This window comes from Anarhichas minor, unplaced genomic scaffold (assembly GCF_050575085.1).
Source record: "Anarhichas minor isolate MPS153535 unplaced genomic scaffold, ASM5057508v1 ptg000007l, whole genome shotgun sequence".
Taxonomy (NCBI): domain Eukaryota; kingdom Metazoa; phylum Chordata; class Actinopteri; order Perciformes; family Anarhichadidae; genus Anarhichas; species Anarhichas minor.
The window spans coordinates 4,502,249-4,519,890 of record NW_027466453.1 but is presented as its reverse complement, the minus strand read 5'-3'; the positions used below and the strand labels follow the sequence as shown (position 1 = coordinate 4,519,890).

Sequence of the window (17,642 nt, the reverse complement as noted above, 5' to 3'; positions counted from 1 at the left end):
GGGTGACTAGAGTCTTCACCCTTAGGGTTGACTGGAGTCTTCACCCTTAGGGGTGACTGGAGTCTTCACCCTTAGGGGTGACAGGAGTCTTCACCCTTAGGGGTGACTGGAGTCTTCACCCTTAGGGGTGACTGGAGTCTTCACCCTTAGGGGTGACTGGAAGACCCTTCTGCTATCAGAGAGACAGCTTTTTCTCCAGTTTAGAGACTGGACTGCCCTTCTTTCATAGAAGACCCTGTAAGACATTCCTGCTTTCAGAAGACAGCTTACAGTGACTGATATCTTTTACACCACTTAGACTTTCATTGAGTTGAAATTGTTTTATGTAACTGTTTTGAGAAAACTAATAAAACCACAGCCTTACCATTTGTAAATGACTGGGACTCAAACTGAAGACTCTGTTTTAGATTAAGTTACCCCTCTTCCCCTGTCCCGGAAACGTGTGATACATAAGTGACAACTGACTCTACTAGAGGAGCTTACGGTAAGTTCCCTGGGAGAAGACTTGGCAGTGTTAGTCAAAAATGGTGAGAAAACTAAAATAGGCAGTAGTAAGGTACAGACGTTCTACGTAACTACTCATACTGTGTGTTAGGGTTACATCCTACTGAGAGCGCCTAGGGCGTAGCCGTACAAGACTCTCAGAAAGACAATAATTCCGAAATCCTAATGATTCAACTACGGGGTGAGATAAAAGGCTGAAGGTACATTTCCGACTCCTCAGAGGGACACTAATCCTCTGATGTTGTTACTGACAGAGTTACCATCATGTTAGGTGCGATCCTGCCCTTCTTTCCGTTGGGCAGGACCCGCTCACGCTACAATAGTTTGCAGTGTAAAACACGCAGTGCGCTGCTGAAGCAGGCTCTGTACGAGTAGGACAACTGCCTGCTAATTAGCAACCAGGCTAGCCTTAGTTAGCGCTAGCTGACGTCAAACTACGACAACTCTAACAAGTGCTGTCGTTGGCCCACTGAGCGCGACGCTTACTCGATTGGGAACCAATCACCACAGAGCAGCTTGGCATTCTCTATGTCATCGTGGCAGAGGAAGCGGAGCTGGACTTCACTGAGAGCTGTGGGAGGCATCACATCACTCATTCACACCTGCGGAGACCAACAGAGAGCAAAGAAAGGTATGTTAATGGTGTTTTGATAGAGTTCTGCTGTTGTTTAACGCTGCCCCCATTTACTTCAGTTCATCGAGACTTTTCTCAGTTTTTTTGATCCTCCGTTCGCCATGGAGGCATGCAAGAAAAATCAGATTTTCTTTCAGAATTCAAGGTAAGGCGGGGTGATACATTGAAACACAAATGATCATTTTGGGGGTGAAGTATTCCTTTAAAGACACCACCCCGGGTCATGGGACATTTTCTAATTTATTTTAATAATCATTAGTTGCAGCCTCAGGCCATGTCCACACCACTACGTTTCCATTTGAAAACGCATATATTGTTTTGCTACGTTTACACTGAGCGTCCACACTACGCCGGAGTTTTCGAGCACTGAAAACGGATAATAATATCCTAGTAGTACAAAGTTATCAGTACAGATCAAATGTTTTGCAGTAGGATCTTTGTTTACTTTAATTTGCATTTTTTTATGAATTAGTTTCTTTGTTAAAGTGTAATATTTTGGCAAAAAAATGTTTGCTTTGTCTTCGTTCTTCCTTTGCTCTGCCAAGAGGATGTGTATCCTGTTAAACTGGATGTGAGAGATTATGAGACGTCTGAGGTGTTTGTTTGTTTGTGTGTGTGTGTGTGTGTGTGTGTGTGTGTGTGTGTGTGTGTGTGTGTTTGCCACTCTGCCTATTCCAGTCTTCTCCCTTAGGGGTGACTAGAGTCTTCTCCCTTACGGGTGACTGGAGTCTATTTTCGTTTTTACGTCTGTGAAGCACTTTTTAAACTGTGTAATATGTAAACAAAGTTTATTATCATTCTTTTTAATGTTATTATAGACTGAATATAATTCAGAAAACCCTGGGCATTAACATTAAACATTTGAAAATGCATTGATGAATATGTTTGTAAGTGTTTGAAGAGGTAACCAGCTGTTTCAGTTCACCCGAAACCAAAACGTTCCCTGGACACTGACGAGGTATGACTTAATGAATAAATACCTGAATGACTGACGCATTTCTAAGAGTAAGTGGCGAATCGCGAAGCACCACCGTCTTTGGGTTTATTACTATTTTGCTCGACAGAGTTCGAATCCAGGTTGTTGCGATCTTTCCAGAAATATATTTTCTTTAATGTAGTTCTTCATACGTGGCTGTGATGTAGTGCTCACTTATACAATCGTAATCCACGTAATGAATATGAGATGTAGTTTATAGATCTCCAGCAATATGTTTGTGAATGTTTGACGAATCTGGCGACAGAGACAGAAAACAGCTGCTGCGCTAGGAGGAGAAACCAGTAGGTTCAAAAAGCAGTCGGGACGTAACACCGGCACCGGAGGAAAGTCGAGGAGAATGATATTCCTAGGGTATCCAGCGATGCGGCCGCTACTCCGGACACAGCATGACCAAACACCAGTTTGTTCCCGACTCTCAATGCCGTTTCATTACTGTCACAATGCTACACAGGCTGCTAAGCTAGCCAAAGCTCTCCCTGCTTAGATAACAGCTGGATGTTTTCTTCCTGTTTGTGGCTGCTACACTAATGACGTCACGCAGCGTTTCCTTCCGCGATCAAGTCGGTCGGTGTTAAACACAGCAGCGCTTTATCGCCCCCTGCCGGGCTGAAACCAAATAACCCAAAGAACCCACTGTCCTGTTTCCTTACTGCTGTGCTGCAACCAGTGGTAGAATAATAAGTAATACTCAAACCTTTTTCTTGAGTAAAAGTAGCAATATTACAGTGTATAAATACTCTGTTACACGTAAAAGTCCTGCATTAAAATATAAAAGTAGGCCTAATAGCATCAAAATATAATCTGCTTGAAGCACCAAAAGAAAAAGTAGGCTTCATTAAGCCGAATGGCCCATTTCAACACAATATATTATATGACAGGATTATAATTAGTGATAGATTTATATGTAAGTGTCACTAATGTTGCAGGTGGTGAAGGCAGAGCTAATATTAACAAATGTACTGTATATTCCTGCATGTAGCTTCATCTATAATAAAACATCATAACTTATTAATTGATTTTAATATTTTTTAATAATCTGAATCCGCAAGGTATTCAAAAGCTGTCAAATAAAAGTAGTGGAGTTAAAAATGTACTTCTGAATTGTAGTGTAGTAGAAGTATACAGTAGCACAAAATAGAAATACAAAGACCTTCTTCAATCAATGTAGTCATTCCACCACTAGCTGCCACTCCCTGATTCCATGCGTCACAATAGAACCATATTCGGAGGTCTCAATAATCACACCTGCTGGTTCCCTCCCAGCTTAAAGTCCTTCCAAACTTTTGACAGAACCCACAAGGATCTCCTCCAGACATTTTTAAGACATGACACTTACTATTCAAAACACTTTCCACAAAAATATGAAGATTAAAATAGAATTTTCCACTTTTAATCACATTTCCAATATTTGTTTGAGACCAATCCATTATTAAAATATTTAAACTACTCATGTCTGCCCATCTTTTGAAATATGAATTCATTTGGAAACAATGTGAAACTTAAGTTATTAATGAAAGTATAAAATGTTTTACCATCAAATAATTATCTTTAATTATTTCTACCTCAGTAATGTCCCATCTTATGTGAAGGAAACATAACAACCATGTTCCACTATGATCGCTACATGACATTGATGTTCATATATTACATGATTATATTTAAGAATGCATCTACCTCTGAATAAATAAACTAATAAGTGTATAAGTAAGTCTATCCTTCAGAAAACAAGTGTGTCTTAAGACGACACATATTATATTTCCAGGCTGTAGTTTGGTTCACCTTATGGAAACGATTCCTATGTGTGTTTAATAAACACCTGCTTCACGCTACTCTGCCTGGTCTGCGTTTGAGTTCTCTACCACACCCCGTGACACAGGATGCCTCTGCAAAAAGCAGCACATGAAACGCCGGGTTGCCGACTCGCTTTGAGATAAACTGCCGGGAATAGAGATCCTGCTGCGTGTGTCCAGGGGTGCAGGTGTTGGTGCGTCTCTGACTCCCACAGCAGGGCAGAGAGTCTTTCAGGCTCCTCTAGCATGCAGTATAACTATTACATGCTAACTGTCCATGTGTCATGAAATCAAGATTTAGGATGATGTATTTTAAATATACACACTAATGTGACCTCTTTGGCTCAGGATGCGTTGGGTGTGTGTGTTGGGCCTCTTGTTGGTCCTACTGCATCTGTCTACCTCCCTGCTGCTGGGAGCCTTCAACATCCAGACATTTGGAGACAAGAAATCCAAAGACGTGACTGTCATGAACATCATCACCCAGGTCTGAAAATGTTTTATATTTTCTTGCATCCAATATTCCTTTTTTCTGAGACTGTATCTCATCGATATAAAGAGGATATATTTTGAACAGCGCTGAGTAACGTTAAAATACCACAAGGTTTACCCGACATCTGGCCTCCCTTCAATTGCAATAAGTTGGTAGCACATTAGAAAGCACATTAGAAGTATGAGCATGTCGTTAGATTTAGTTACAATACTGTATTGTTCAGAGGCTTTTGGAGATTAAAGGGGCACTCCAGCTATTCTTTTTCAAATCCATAAAGTTGGGGGATTCACAAGAGGAGATTAAAAGATAATAATAGTAAATGAAAAAAATGGATCCTACATTTCCCATAATGTCATTTCCTGACTTTGGTCTTTGTTAGTATTTGATAACAGCAAAGATTAAATAAATGAAACAAGTTATATGGGGGCAAGTGATTAAAAAAAAAAAACATTAACGTTGAACCCTGTTATGACCAGTGAAGCTTTTAAGTGAGGAATTAGTGAAGTACCCCTTTATTACCTAGAACAATAACCATCACAGATTATTTAATTTGACTGGAAAAGGAGATGTTATGTTGGTTCACCTCTTTTAGTTCTGTTTCTCTTTGTTTCAGGAGAACTCTACTTGAATGGAATGAAACTAAACAGACCACTAATATAATAAGACGGCACTGCAGCAAGAACTCTAATCAGATATGTGTTGTTTTCTGTTTCTCAGATTGTCTGTCGCTACGACATCATTCTGATCCAGGAGGTCAGAGACCCGGATCTGGAAGTGACCGACAGACTCATTACGGCCGTCAACAAGTTAGACTAACCACACACCTTATATAGTGCTTATATTACTACACACAGAATATAGTGACCTTCTGTAGAAGTTAAGTTGGACAGCTCATGAACTCACATTATGATTTGAGACAAACTAAATGATGCTCTACATCTGTGTGTGTTTGTGTGTGTTTACGCAGTCGTTGTCCTCAGTACGGCTACATCATCAGCGCCTATCTGGGTGCTAGTTCACACAAGGAGAGATATCTCTTCCTCTACAGGTAAACAGAGAGAGACAAAAACAACCGATCCTCTGCAGGAATCCTCCGTTGAGACCCCACATCAGTGACCAGAAAACAAACTATTTATCTTTTAAAGTTATACTTCAGATCTGCACAGTGTCTTTGTCCTTATTGTCAGCGATTAGTGCCAGAAAACTACTGATGTAAAAGTAGCCAACATTACAATTCAAATACTCAACTACAAGCATTCAACATCATAAGTATTATCAGAAAAACGTAAAGTATCACAAGTATAACCACATAATGCAGCAGACTGAGCCCTGTCAGAGTAATAGATTACAATGCTAGATTATTATTGTTAGCTGGTCTTGGTGGAGCCAATTTGAACTAATTGATATACTGTTGGACAGTTTAATCTGTACCAATGCGTCATGTTACAATGTATGTTACATGTTTTATGTGAAAGCACAATCTGAAAAGTAACCTTAAGTAAAGTAACTGAAGTAAACCTTCATTGTAAATATTTGCCTCTGAGATGTAGTGGCGCGGACGTATTTAGTAACAGGAAATGGAAACACTCAAGTACAAGTAACTCAAAATTGTACATGTGTATAGCGTCCAAAACTTGCAGCAGAATGTAAACCTTAAGTTGACACGTGTTTCTGGTCCTATGCACATAGCTCACACACTGCTCGTAGGTGAAAGCAAAACAGGTTTTATTGATCCAATTTCCCTCGTACAAGTTGGTGAAACAACTTCCTTTCTTCCTAAAAGTATCGCTGTTTATCTGGACACACTCAAAGAGTCCACAGATTAATCCACAGATTGTTCCACAACATAATCCACATAACACGGTTACTCCCCACCACAGGTTGTTATGAAAGATGGTTCAGTACAGATATTAGCAGATCAGAGTTTAAGGTAAATATGCGTGATCATGTGTCACATGCTGTGCTAGAAAACTCTACACTTTTGACAGCTTTTCGTGCCATCGAATGCAATTTCTCAACAAAGGCACTTAAAGGGCCAGTGTGCAGGATTTAGGAGCATCTAGTGGTGAGGTTGCAGATTCAAACCAACTCAACGCCTCTTCGCTCATCCCTCCTTTTACAAGGATGTCGGAAAACTACAGGCGCCTTCAGGTAACACAAAAAGCCAGCGTTTGGTTTGTCCATTCTGGGCTACTGTAGAAACACGGAGGACTCCGTGAAGAAGACACACTCTCTATGTAGCTATGAAAGACTCATTCTAAGCTAACAGAAACTCAACGATTCATAGTTTCAGGTGATGAAAACATGCAACAACCATCACTCTGCCAATAGATCCCCCAAAATCCTACACACTGTTCCTTTATGAATGCAAATGACTTGCAGATGTGTTGTGAAAAATGTAAATACATTTGAAATTACCATATTATATGGAGTGTCATATAAAAAAACAGGATAGCCTATACAGCATACTATCTACTATATAAATAGCCCACTTTAAAAACACCAAACACATCATGAAATCTAATTTCTGCAAAGAATACTGATGAATACAGAGTACGTTTTGGTCCAGCTGTATTTAGTAATACAGTCTTCCTTTGGGAATTATATGTAAATTTGTTTGGCAAAAACAGCAAACATGACACATCTGCACATTACATTCATCCATTCACACATTCAGGACCGGTCAAGCTGCTCCCGAGTGGTCACAGGACCGATAAACGACGATGATAAACAACTTGTGAAAATGCTCCAGCAATGCTGTGAATAGCTGACTACAAGAAAGAGTTGATGAACTTTAACCGCTTTTTGAAGACTACTTCAAAAGCAATGTGTTTACAGGAAGTGAGAGATGTGGTTAAGTACTATCTTTCCTCTGCAGGGTGGGGATAGTGTCCGTGGGTAGATCCTACACCTACAACGACATTCCCTACGGTTTCTACACTCGCTTCAGCCGGCCGCCCTTCATCGTTGAGTTCTCCTTCAAACTACCCGGTAGGCTCTGAAAGAGTGCGGCAAAGAACAGAGAGCGATAACTCTTCCTCACTGTAGGACGCCAGTGATGTAGATTGCCTCTCTCGTTAGGCGACCAACTGAGAACTAAACACCAGACGTGTGTGAGAGATTCTGAGGTCACGATCCGTTGGTCACCAAGGCCCCTTTAGAAAATGTTTTGTCTTCAGTAGAATTCGTTCACTCACTCCTTTCTCCTTTCTCCTGTTTTATAGCTGTGGGGAACTTTGTTCTGATCCCCCAGCACACCTCTCCAAGCGACGCTGTGCTGCAGATCGATGCCCTCTATGACGTGGTGGCTTATGTCCGCAATTACTGGAACACCAATGTGAATGTTCTCCTCCAGAAAACACACGCAAAACCAATTATTTGGTGGAAAGAAAATAAAAAAAAGAGTGTAAAGGATGATTAATTTGTTATACTAGATGGGGGTGGTTGAAACTATTTCTGCTCTTCCTGCAGAACATCGTGCTGCTGGGCGACTTCAACGCTGGTAGTAACTATGTATCGAGCCCCAGATGGAAGTGGATCCGCCTCTCCGTGGACAAGAGTTTCCACTGGCTGATCACCGACGATCAGGATACTACAGTGCCAAGACAAGGGAAAACAGGCTTCCCTTACGACAGGTGGATACACACACACACACACACACACACACACACAGGTGTACATATACAGGTGTACAAATCCACTCCTCTTCCTGTATCTGCAGGATTGTGATCACTGATGACATAAAGAATGGAGTGGTGACTGGCAGTGCTAAGGTCTACAACTTCATGTCGGCCTTTGGTCTCACCTTGGACGAGGTAAAAACAACTTTAGCTTTAACTCTCTGTGATAGAATTCACATCAGTTGCAATTTACAAAAAGACCGGGTCTATTAAGAGCAGTTTAACACTTTCATGTTTTCACCATAGAAATAAATGAAGGAGTAGAACGGACATAGAACTAGGCTATGGCTCGGTGCTACAGCGGGTCGTCCTTCAATCAGAGGACGGCTCCTGAAAGCTGTGCCTTCAGTGTATGTGTGGGATGAATGTCAGTTAGTCCTGAATGCTTAGTCCTGATGGACAGGTGGCATTTTGCATGGCAGCCCCTGCCATCAGTGTATGAATGGGTATGAATGGGTGAATGACATGTAGTGTTAAAGCAAGTACATTTAACATTTACATTCACATTCAAATCAATGTGGCAGGATAGTCAGAGCGTGGGCCATTTTTATGTGTGCCGTTGTCATCGTGGCCGGTGTAGCGGGCTAGTTTCGGTTTAATTTAGACTTCCATGGCAGGAGAGAAGATCAAAAATCTGGTTCATCCAGGGCTGTTAACCAAGTGTGGAGATGTCGACTGCATAATTTGTGGGCGTAACATCGTTTGACCTCTTCTCTGATTTTGAGGCGGCTGTAGCTCAGTGGGTAGAGCGTGTCGACCTCCAACCAGATGGTCGATGGTGTTAGGTTTTTAAAGAACAAAGGATGAAGGAGCCTGCAGGCCGCAGGTACTCTTCTTCCGCGAGCTTCTTACTGCGCACGCGCATCAGAAGAATGAGCTGGACCCGGTCCAAAATTAAAACAATATTTAATGTACTACACAAAGTTCACTTACAAACTGAATTAACTATCAATAGTAATGTTCTCGAGAGCAGAGACCACATACACGCATCTCCTCACAGTCCGGCGCGGCCAGTTAGCTGAAAATGAGAGCTGCAGTGATCTGAGGTAAACTCCCTAAAACATTGTCTTTTGTATCCCCTGAGAGTCGGAAAGTGTCCGATACTGTCATAAAACGTGTGAATGACCCTCCGTGGCGATTAGTGATTGGCTTCATTTGAAGTCTGCCCCCTCCCATTATCGATCCTTTAGCAAAACATCTTGGCTCCTCCTCTCTGTCCTGCTGGTCAGCTTGGCATTTGACCGTCCCACTGGCCCCATCCTCCATCGATGAGGTCGCCTCCATTTGCTGCTGCATGTCTGACACCTCACTCAGAATCCCTATCTGACCCTCAAAACTATTCTTAGTGTTTTAATACCTACAGTGACTATACTTCTATGATTTAATACATTCAATGAGTTAATATACTGTAACATATAATATCCTCTATAAGTGTGAATATTTGTAAACATAATACATTCCATATGGAAACATATTGTGACTAACATATTTATTATTGTGACACTTCTACTCACCACTAGGGGTGTTATTAAATCCTACTAATAATGCATTTAATACTGAAATTCTCCACAATGGTTACGAAGTGTAGAGAGCCAGAGTAAATGAGTAAAAAGGAAGTGTGTCAAGAGTGTGGATTAATAGGCAGAAATATAATATAATATTCATAACTATGTTTTTATTAGTGTATAATGACCTGAAACTAAGGAGGCTTATGCTTTACTTAGCTTAGAATTTGTTTTTTTATCTTTATAGGAAGCGGGTCCTCTTCCACAGAGTCCACCATGTTGCACCGCCATGAGCCTTTCATGTTTTTGCATTAACTAAAGCTGGTGATGGGCACTGAAACTCAGTGTTAAATTGGCACCACGCTAAATGATTAAAGACCAGAGAAGTGATAAGCTTCAACGTTACTGGTGCTTTTTCTTAGTACGTTTTAATGTTTTGGTGTAGTTTATTATCACGCTGCAGGGAGCATCTCCTCTGCTCTGTCTGTCAGGGCTCATCTCCTTCAACTACACTCACACACACATGGAACTAAGTCAGCATACAGAGCACAGAGGCTGCGGTGGAAATATTTGCTCAAAGGCACTCAAATGGATCAGGCAAAAAACGTAGTTGACGAAAAACAGGCAGAGAACATAACACTAGGAGAATCACTGGAACGCTTGACACAAAGGACTAAGATGAACCAGCACAGAGACAGGGGAACACAAGGTTCAAGTACAGTGGGGAGGTGTAGGTGATGGGACACAGGTGGGATCAGTCAGGGGCGGGGCAGACAATCACAGTGGCGGGAAAACACAAAATAAAACAGGAAACACTGACAAATGATAAAGTAAGAAAAACAACAAAGGATGTGTCTGTGTTCTTCATTACTGATTATTATGATTTATAAACTTCTTATTATCTTATTTATTTTATTGACATTTGAAATGACTTCATATAGGGACTTTGCTGTTGTAAATGTGGTGGGGAATGCTCCAGAGAGAATGAAGCATCGGGTGTAGGGTTGTGAACGCAGCCCTCAGGCTGGCTCCTCCCCCAACCAATCCCCTAATCAGAGCCATCTTTCGAAAGGCACCAGTTGGCATGGCCTCATTCCTTCTGGGCCCTTGTCCTGTCTCTGTGGTGGCTCCTAGTGTTTTTTTTTGTGTTACAGGTATGTATTTAATGTGATCACTTAGCATGCCAACCATTATAAAATACAGCTGCCTTTAATAATAACTCTGGACTGACTTGTTGGTTAGAAATTCTTTTTGAAGCTCCATCATCGTTGTGCCGTCGATGAGTGATTGCATATGTTAGTACCCCATATACAAGGTAGTAAGTAGTCACAACCTTCATTTGTATTAGTTTGCAGCATGGTGAGCCCTGTTTGTAGGTTCACCTGCTGCTATTTCACCTGTTTTGCCTTGAAGTTTTAATTAATTTACATTGTTCAACCCAGTGATTTTCAACCACTGTGCCGCGGCACACCGGTGTGCCGTGAGATATCGTCAGGTGTGCTGTGGGAAAATGTCCAATTTCACTTAATCGGTCGAAAAGAATATTTAGTTGCTGCAAATAATTTGCCATTGTTGAGCGTCTGTCTGAGCTGCAATATAGTGGCTGGCTAAGTAATTAAATACTCTTCCATACCAGTGGGTGGCAGTAGGTAGCGCAATAATGACGTGTTAATTTAAAACAGTAGAATTAAATGATGCGCGGGAGAAGTTGCGGTGACAAGACGAACAGCGATGGAGACTCTGAAGTGGGCCCTGGACAAAATTCTTAGTTTATGTTGGATAGGACATTTTAGGATATTAGATTATAATGTAGTCTTAGAGTTTTTAGTAAGGCCTTTTTAGCTTAATATGTAATAATTATTGAAGATCCCTTATTGGTTCCAGTAATGTTTTTGTCCATAAATATTCTTTCCTCCCCGCAGCTCTCGTCCCTGCAAATTTGACTATTTTCTTTGATTCCTTAAATAAAACCTTTGGCTCATTTTTATGAAACACGTCTCTGTCTCATAACGGTAACGAATCTGTAGGCCTTAATAATTCAAAAATAAACGATATCTTAAGGTTAAGCTTATATTTCCTGGGGTGTAATTCCCCAGGTGGCGTTGTTGGTTCCTTCATTTCCCCCCGAAGGCCCCGCCACATAAACATTACAGTTGCTGCTCTAGAGACAATATTTAGTTGTATCTCAATTATGAATAATTTCTAATCCAGATTTTTTTGTTTTTAAAATTCTATACAAGTTTCTAAAAGCAATTATTTAGTCATGAAAAAGAACAGAGTATTTAAGAGTAGCTCCTTGCTGTGATAAAATCCTACAAACCACTTAATGTTTCATCCTCTTGTCACAGCGTAGGAAAGCACATCGCTATTGTCATGGATCATTTATTGTAACCAGCATTAACTAGCTAGCTAGCTAACTAGTGGACAGCTGACTAAGTGGCTAGCTTGCTAGCTCCATCATGCTTTAATGCTACACTGGTTACAGAATATGAGCTGAGCTGGAGGCCAGCGGCAGCTCTGGGTCTAACTCCGCCTTACTCCCCGCCACTCCAGGGAAGGACAAGCTAGCATAACTATCAATAATCACAGTTTTCTTTTATACTGGTCAAATGAACACAAAACCGTTCATTGCGTTCTACTCCTATTCCATTTCAATGGTTTTCTCCTTGCAGCAGTGATGTAGAAGTATAGTGACGGCTTGGTCAATGCACAGTGACATCACTGTTGGGAGGTTACAGGTGCAACAGATTCTGAACACGAGGAGGTGTCAGTAAGGCGTTATTATGGATCCCACTGCTCTTCTTGGCAAGACCCGCCCTGCGCAGCCATTCAAGCGCAAGGATTGGCCAGCAACCATGCTCACCGAGGTACTGGTAGCCTGATTTGTTCAGGTTCTATGTCCTGACCAATGGGTTGTACTGGCCCAAACTAGTAAAGGTCTAATGCCTAACACTAACATTGTCACCAGCTACACAGGGCGGTTTTGCCAAGAAGAGCAGTGGGATTCATAATTACACATCAGTGTATCAAAGTCCACCTCCACGCACCTCTAAAACTCACCAAATAATCAGATTTCAGGAAGGTTATGTGCTGGAAATTCCCAGACCTGCTGAGCAATAGTTCAGCTCAGGGCCCCAAATAATGCAGTGAATTTTAATTGTTGACTATTTTTTAAAACATACTTGCACACATACATGCTTGGAAAATGGTCAGCAGTTTTGGTTGATGGTGCTGAAACATGTAAAACCAGTACTGTATGTAGTCCTTTAGTGATGCAAGTGAAAAGGGTATTTTGATGACTTGAGTTTTACAAAACATAATAAACCTTTTCTGTCTAACCGAGGACATTTTGCTGAAGCTGGGACAACTAGAAATTGTGCCACAGGAGAAACCTACGATGTTTTCTCTCTCTCTCTCTCTCTCTCTCTCTCTCTTTCCGGTTCCGGTGAGTGTGAGTGTGGAGGTGAGACGGTGGAAGAGCGAGTGGCGCTAGATTTGAACGATCAAGTGAGTCTCTTGAACGTCTGTACTGCTTGGTGTGTTGAGTGATCGGGGCTCTGTCGAGGTGCGTTCGGGAGGAATGGCGTCCTCCGAGACGCCACCTCCGTCTCTCCGGCAGGGAGTGAGGATCGTCCCCCCGGATAACAGCGTGACGGTGGAGGAGGTGTTGCTGGCTGTCGGTGAGCAGGTGGGACACGATGAGCTCAGCTTTGCCTCCAGAATGAACAAAGCAGTGGTGGTGTTCCTGAAGAAGGAGCCTCTAGTCCACCAGCTGATCGAGAGCGGAGTCTTCATCAGGGACGTGTTCGTGCAGGTCTCCCCGCTGTCAGCTCCCTCCACACGGATCACCGTGTCCGGTGTTCCGCCGTTTATCCAGAACGAACTGTTGGAGAAAGAGCTCCGGAAGTTCGGGAAATTTGCCAGCAGACTAAAAACAGTGAGTCTGGGATGTAAAGACCATAAACTGAGGCACGTTCAGTCTCTGAGGCGGCAGCTGTTCATGTTTCTGGACTCACCGACTCAAACCCTGGAGGTGTCCTTCAGAGTGAAGCACGGTGACGGCTCCTACATGGTGTACGCCAGCTCCGGACAGCTCAAGTGTGGAGGAGTGGGACACAAGCGGGCTAACTGTCCGCACAGAAAGAAGGCCGGTTCTGCTGACACAGACACCGGAGCGGGAGCTACGCCCGCGGATGAAGAACCTGTGGCTGAACCGAAGGATGACGGACCGGTGGTCGAATCGATGGCAGATGGACCGGTGGTCGAACCGGTGGTTGAACCGGCGGCGAGCGGATCTGGGGCCGGGCCCGCGGTGGCGGATTGCGGTACTGCAGGCGCGGCGGCTGGTGGTAGAGACAAAGATGAGAAGGAGCAGAGCCAAGCGGAGGAGCAACAGGCCGATGTTGCAGAGAACAGCAGCTCTCAGACTGGACAGCCCCAGCCAGCAGAACGCGTGGAGGAAGCAGCCTCCACCAGTGATGAACCCAGTGTGTCTAACAGTCAGATGTCAGCTGGAGAGGACATGGAGCATGACTATGAGTCAGACATAGAGTCTGTGAGTGGAACCCCCAGACAAGATACAGATATGTACACATTGAAGGAAATAAACACTTTTCCAGATGAAACATATCAAAAGAAAGCTAGAATAAACGAACACTTCAGTGACACCCCGAAATTCATAAGATCAGCCATCTCTATTATGAAAGCGGTCAGTTTTGACGTTCTGGATGAGAAGAAGCGGTTTCGCCTTAAGAAACATGTCACTGTTCTTAGAAAAGTACACAAAAAAGAAGCTAAAGGTAGAAAGTCTTTGGTTAAAGGTCATAGGTTCTTCTAAAGGTACTTCAGGTTACTGAAGAAAAAGGCTGTTAGTTAATGTGTGATTTGCTGTTGTGTCTCAAAAAAAGAATTATGTTTGTTTTGATAAACTGTAAAACTCTGTAAACGGCACTTAAACAAAAAAAAATAAAGATATATTTAAACCTCTCTCTCTCTCTCTCTCTCTCTCTCTCTCTCTCTCTCTCTCTCTCTCTCTCTCTCAAAGGCATTGGATGTCAGCGACCATTTGCCTGTGGAGGTGATGCTGAAGTAAAAGGGTACCTGAATCATGAGTGCCAAAACCGTTGCAGAGACCTCCACGGTGAATTGGGATAATGATGACTGCGTGGGGGAACCTGCTGCAACCATGCAGCGTTGAATTGACTAGACCAAAATAAAGAAATTATTTCTGCTGTTCTGTTTTATTGTCATTTCTTTCAATGTTTGAAGCAGCACAAACAAAAGTCCATTCACCTTTATTGTATCAAGTAGCAGCACAATTTTCAGAGGTATGTATCGAAAACGTTGCACAAAAAACTAAAGCTATCCGCATGTCGTGACGCCAGCAGTAGTAGCAGTACGTCTGTCTCTGTTGCCTTGAAACCGAAAGAGACTTTATGAGGATCATTTTTAAAGATAAAAACGAAAGTGACGATGTGATTTTTAACAGCTTCATTTCATTCCTTAATCACACGAATCAATCCTCTGACAACAAAAACCATCATTGCTTCAGATATTTCAGGCTAAATGTAGATAAAACTGTTAGATCACAAAGGCATCGCCCACTGTGGGCTGTTCAAATGCACCCAGGGTTACTTTCATTAGTTATGGTTCATGAAGGTACAGCAAGGCTAGGCACTCGGTGGAGACCGGCCTGTGGCAATAACTGACTGTTCACTAAAGCCCTCCCCCGAAGAGCAACTGTCCAATCACCGCTTAGCAACCGTAACTGGGCACAGCAGGTCTGTGAAGCTTTGGCTAACTAGCATACTGAATATTTCACAAAATATGGTTTGATGGTAAATTGGAACGGATTGATGTTACTTTAAATAAAGTATTTAGAAATTTGGATAGAAAACATTTATGTCACTGAATCACTGGTGTCTGTCAAGGTTCAAGGTTAAGTTATTGTCATTGTCCAACACAGGGTTAGCAACAGAATGCAGTTGTTCCTTTCTGCTACATGAGTGAAACAAACAAACTACTTATTATGGTGAGTGTTCCACCAGCTTGCTGGTTGAACAGTGAAGGTGAGCTGCTGCAGGGAGCTGTACTCAACCATCTTAGCACAATTGACACAAATGAACATGTGACACCAAATGCAGACGCATTTTTCAACTAGTGCCACGAAGTCCCCCAAAGAAGTGTATCATTCTATAAGTTTCCCCTCTCTCCTTGCATAGATATGTGGGTGGAATTTAGAGTATTCTTGAAACCTATTTTTGTTAAACAGTTGGAGAACAATTAGATACAAAATAGGATGTGGGCTCTGCAGGATGATTGTTTCCCTGGAATCTGCACATCATTCCCAAATGATGTGCAGATTTTTAGGCCCTCTTTTTATCTCATAAGGCTCGTAAAATAATGTATATAGCTGCCATGAATAGTTTACAATCCCTCCCCGGCCCCCCTTAGGTTTGGGCTGAGCCCTGGATGGCTCCGCCCCTGCTGTGGAGCCCTGCAAATGTTACCTATCAACACAGGGAGTTGGTGGTGAGTTGAATAATTCTGGAAACTAAATCAAATCAAAAGTAGAAATTCTTTGAATTTCTATAATAAGACTGCCACATTGTAGCCGACACATAAAACCACTGTGAGGGCCAATTTTGCTGAACGGACCTCCTTGACCTGAAAACCCCGATCCCCATCCGCAACACACCTCTCTTCACCCCTCCCCTCCAGCCTGACCCGGTCACATGCACTGTGCAGGTAAATAAAAACCTCCCGAGAGAAGTTGCAGAGGAGCCTCCGGGGATTCACACAAGCAAAGCCTCTGTGCCCTGCTCACAACAGGCCTTCTCCTTCCCCACACGACTCACAGAAGCAGGTAAATATGCACCTCCGACTCTTCTTTCATGCAAAAATGTTTTTCATCACAGTAACATGAATGAATTATTTAGTACAACAAAACTACAAACCTGTTTGTTGTTGCAACGCATGTTTTCAGTTTATACTGTCCAAGCTCACATGATCCCATCCCAATGACATCACTATGACATCATGGGGGTCTTGCTCTCCTCCAGTGGCACTGAAGACATCATACAGCTGTTCTGAGAGGTATTTAAAGTGGTACTTCCCATGCAGGGCTCTACTATAAGGATTCTTTAAACCAATCATGACAGGGTGAGTGAACTTATCAAACTATAACAGGAAAATACAACCAAATGCCAGGACACTGACATACTATCATTGTCAAATGATTGGTGGAAATCAAATTCCACCAAGCTCTGTCATGATTGATTGATGGCTTTTTATGATCTAAACTTAAATTAGTTTGACCTACTATAACTATTTCATGAATGACAGTTAGCAATGAATTATTTCTAAATGCTTTGAAAGTTCTTTAAATACTTGGCTGCCACAGTAAAATAAAAATGTAATTTCAGACCCTGCTGTACAGAGCCCCTTGTGACAAATTTGTATAAACAAAATTAGATATATTCTGTACACAAGGTTTCCTTCTAACAATGCAGGCCAATAAAAACATTTAAACTCTTAAAATCATTGGATTTCATAATTAAGTTATGTGGCAGTGTGCCATTTTTGAATTCCTTTGTTTATTCAGTAATAAAAGAAAGTGTAGCCTGGGAGGAATCAGGACTTTCACTTCGTTCAACTGTGGGGAAAATAAATCTAAATGTCCTGCTGAGAAGGAAAAACCAGAGAGTAAAGCTCTGGTGACTTGATGGCAGTTATTGTAGATTTAAAGGCGGTGCAGTCATTCATGAGCATGTACACTTTATAAGGGAAAGCGTTACAGATTAGCTCCATTTAGGAGTTACCGACTACTAACCAGCACTTTGGTTTAATAAACGATGGTGTGTAAACATAACAGCTTTTAAGTCAATATGAAAAGGGTGCGTAACAGATGCAGATCAGACAACAGAGTCCAGCTCAACATGTTTATTCAGATTAAGACCAGATCAGAAACAGTCATTCAAATGTCACACAAGAGGAGATTTGGAGGTAATGAGGGCAAAGTCATCACCTTATAAATATCT

General features: G+C 42.1%; 2 protein-coding genes across 2 annotated transcripts in view; both read left to right on the top strand.

The window, feature by feature from the left end:
• The window catches only part of LOC142945239 (deoxyribonuclease-1-like), a 40,723-nt gene extending 26,028 nt beyond the window's left edge, over positions 1-14,695 (top strand). Inside the window, exon 9 of the mRNA XM_076086658.1 lies at positions 14,648-14,695. Within this exon, the coding sequence (XP_075942773.1) occupies positions 14,648-14,695 (48 nt within the window). The remainder of the gene's footprint in view (positions 1-14,647) is intronic.
• On the top strand, positions 4,275-8,432 carry LOC142945204 (deoxyribonuclease-1-like). The gene is made up of 8 exons (XM_076086627.1): positions 4,275-4,412; positions 5,136-5,224; positions 5,386-5,466; positions 7,297-7,409; positions 7,643-7,755; positions 7,890-8,053; positions 8,140-8,205; positions 8,363-8,432. Exons 1-8 carry the CDS (start codon positions 4,275-4,277, stop codon positions 8,430-8,432), a joined length of 834 nt encoding a protein of 277 aa, XP_075942742.1.
• Positions 14,696-17,642: the final 2,947 nt, after the last annotated feature.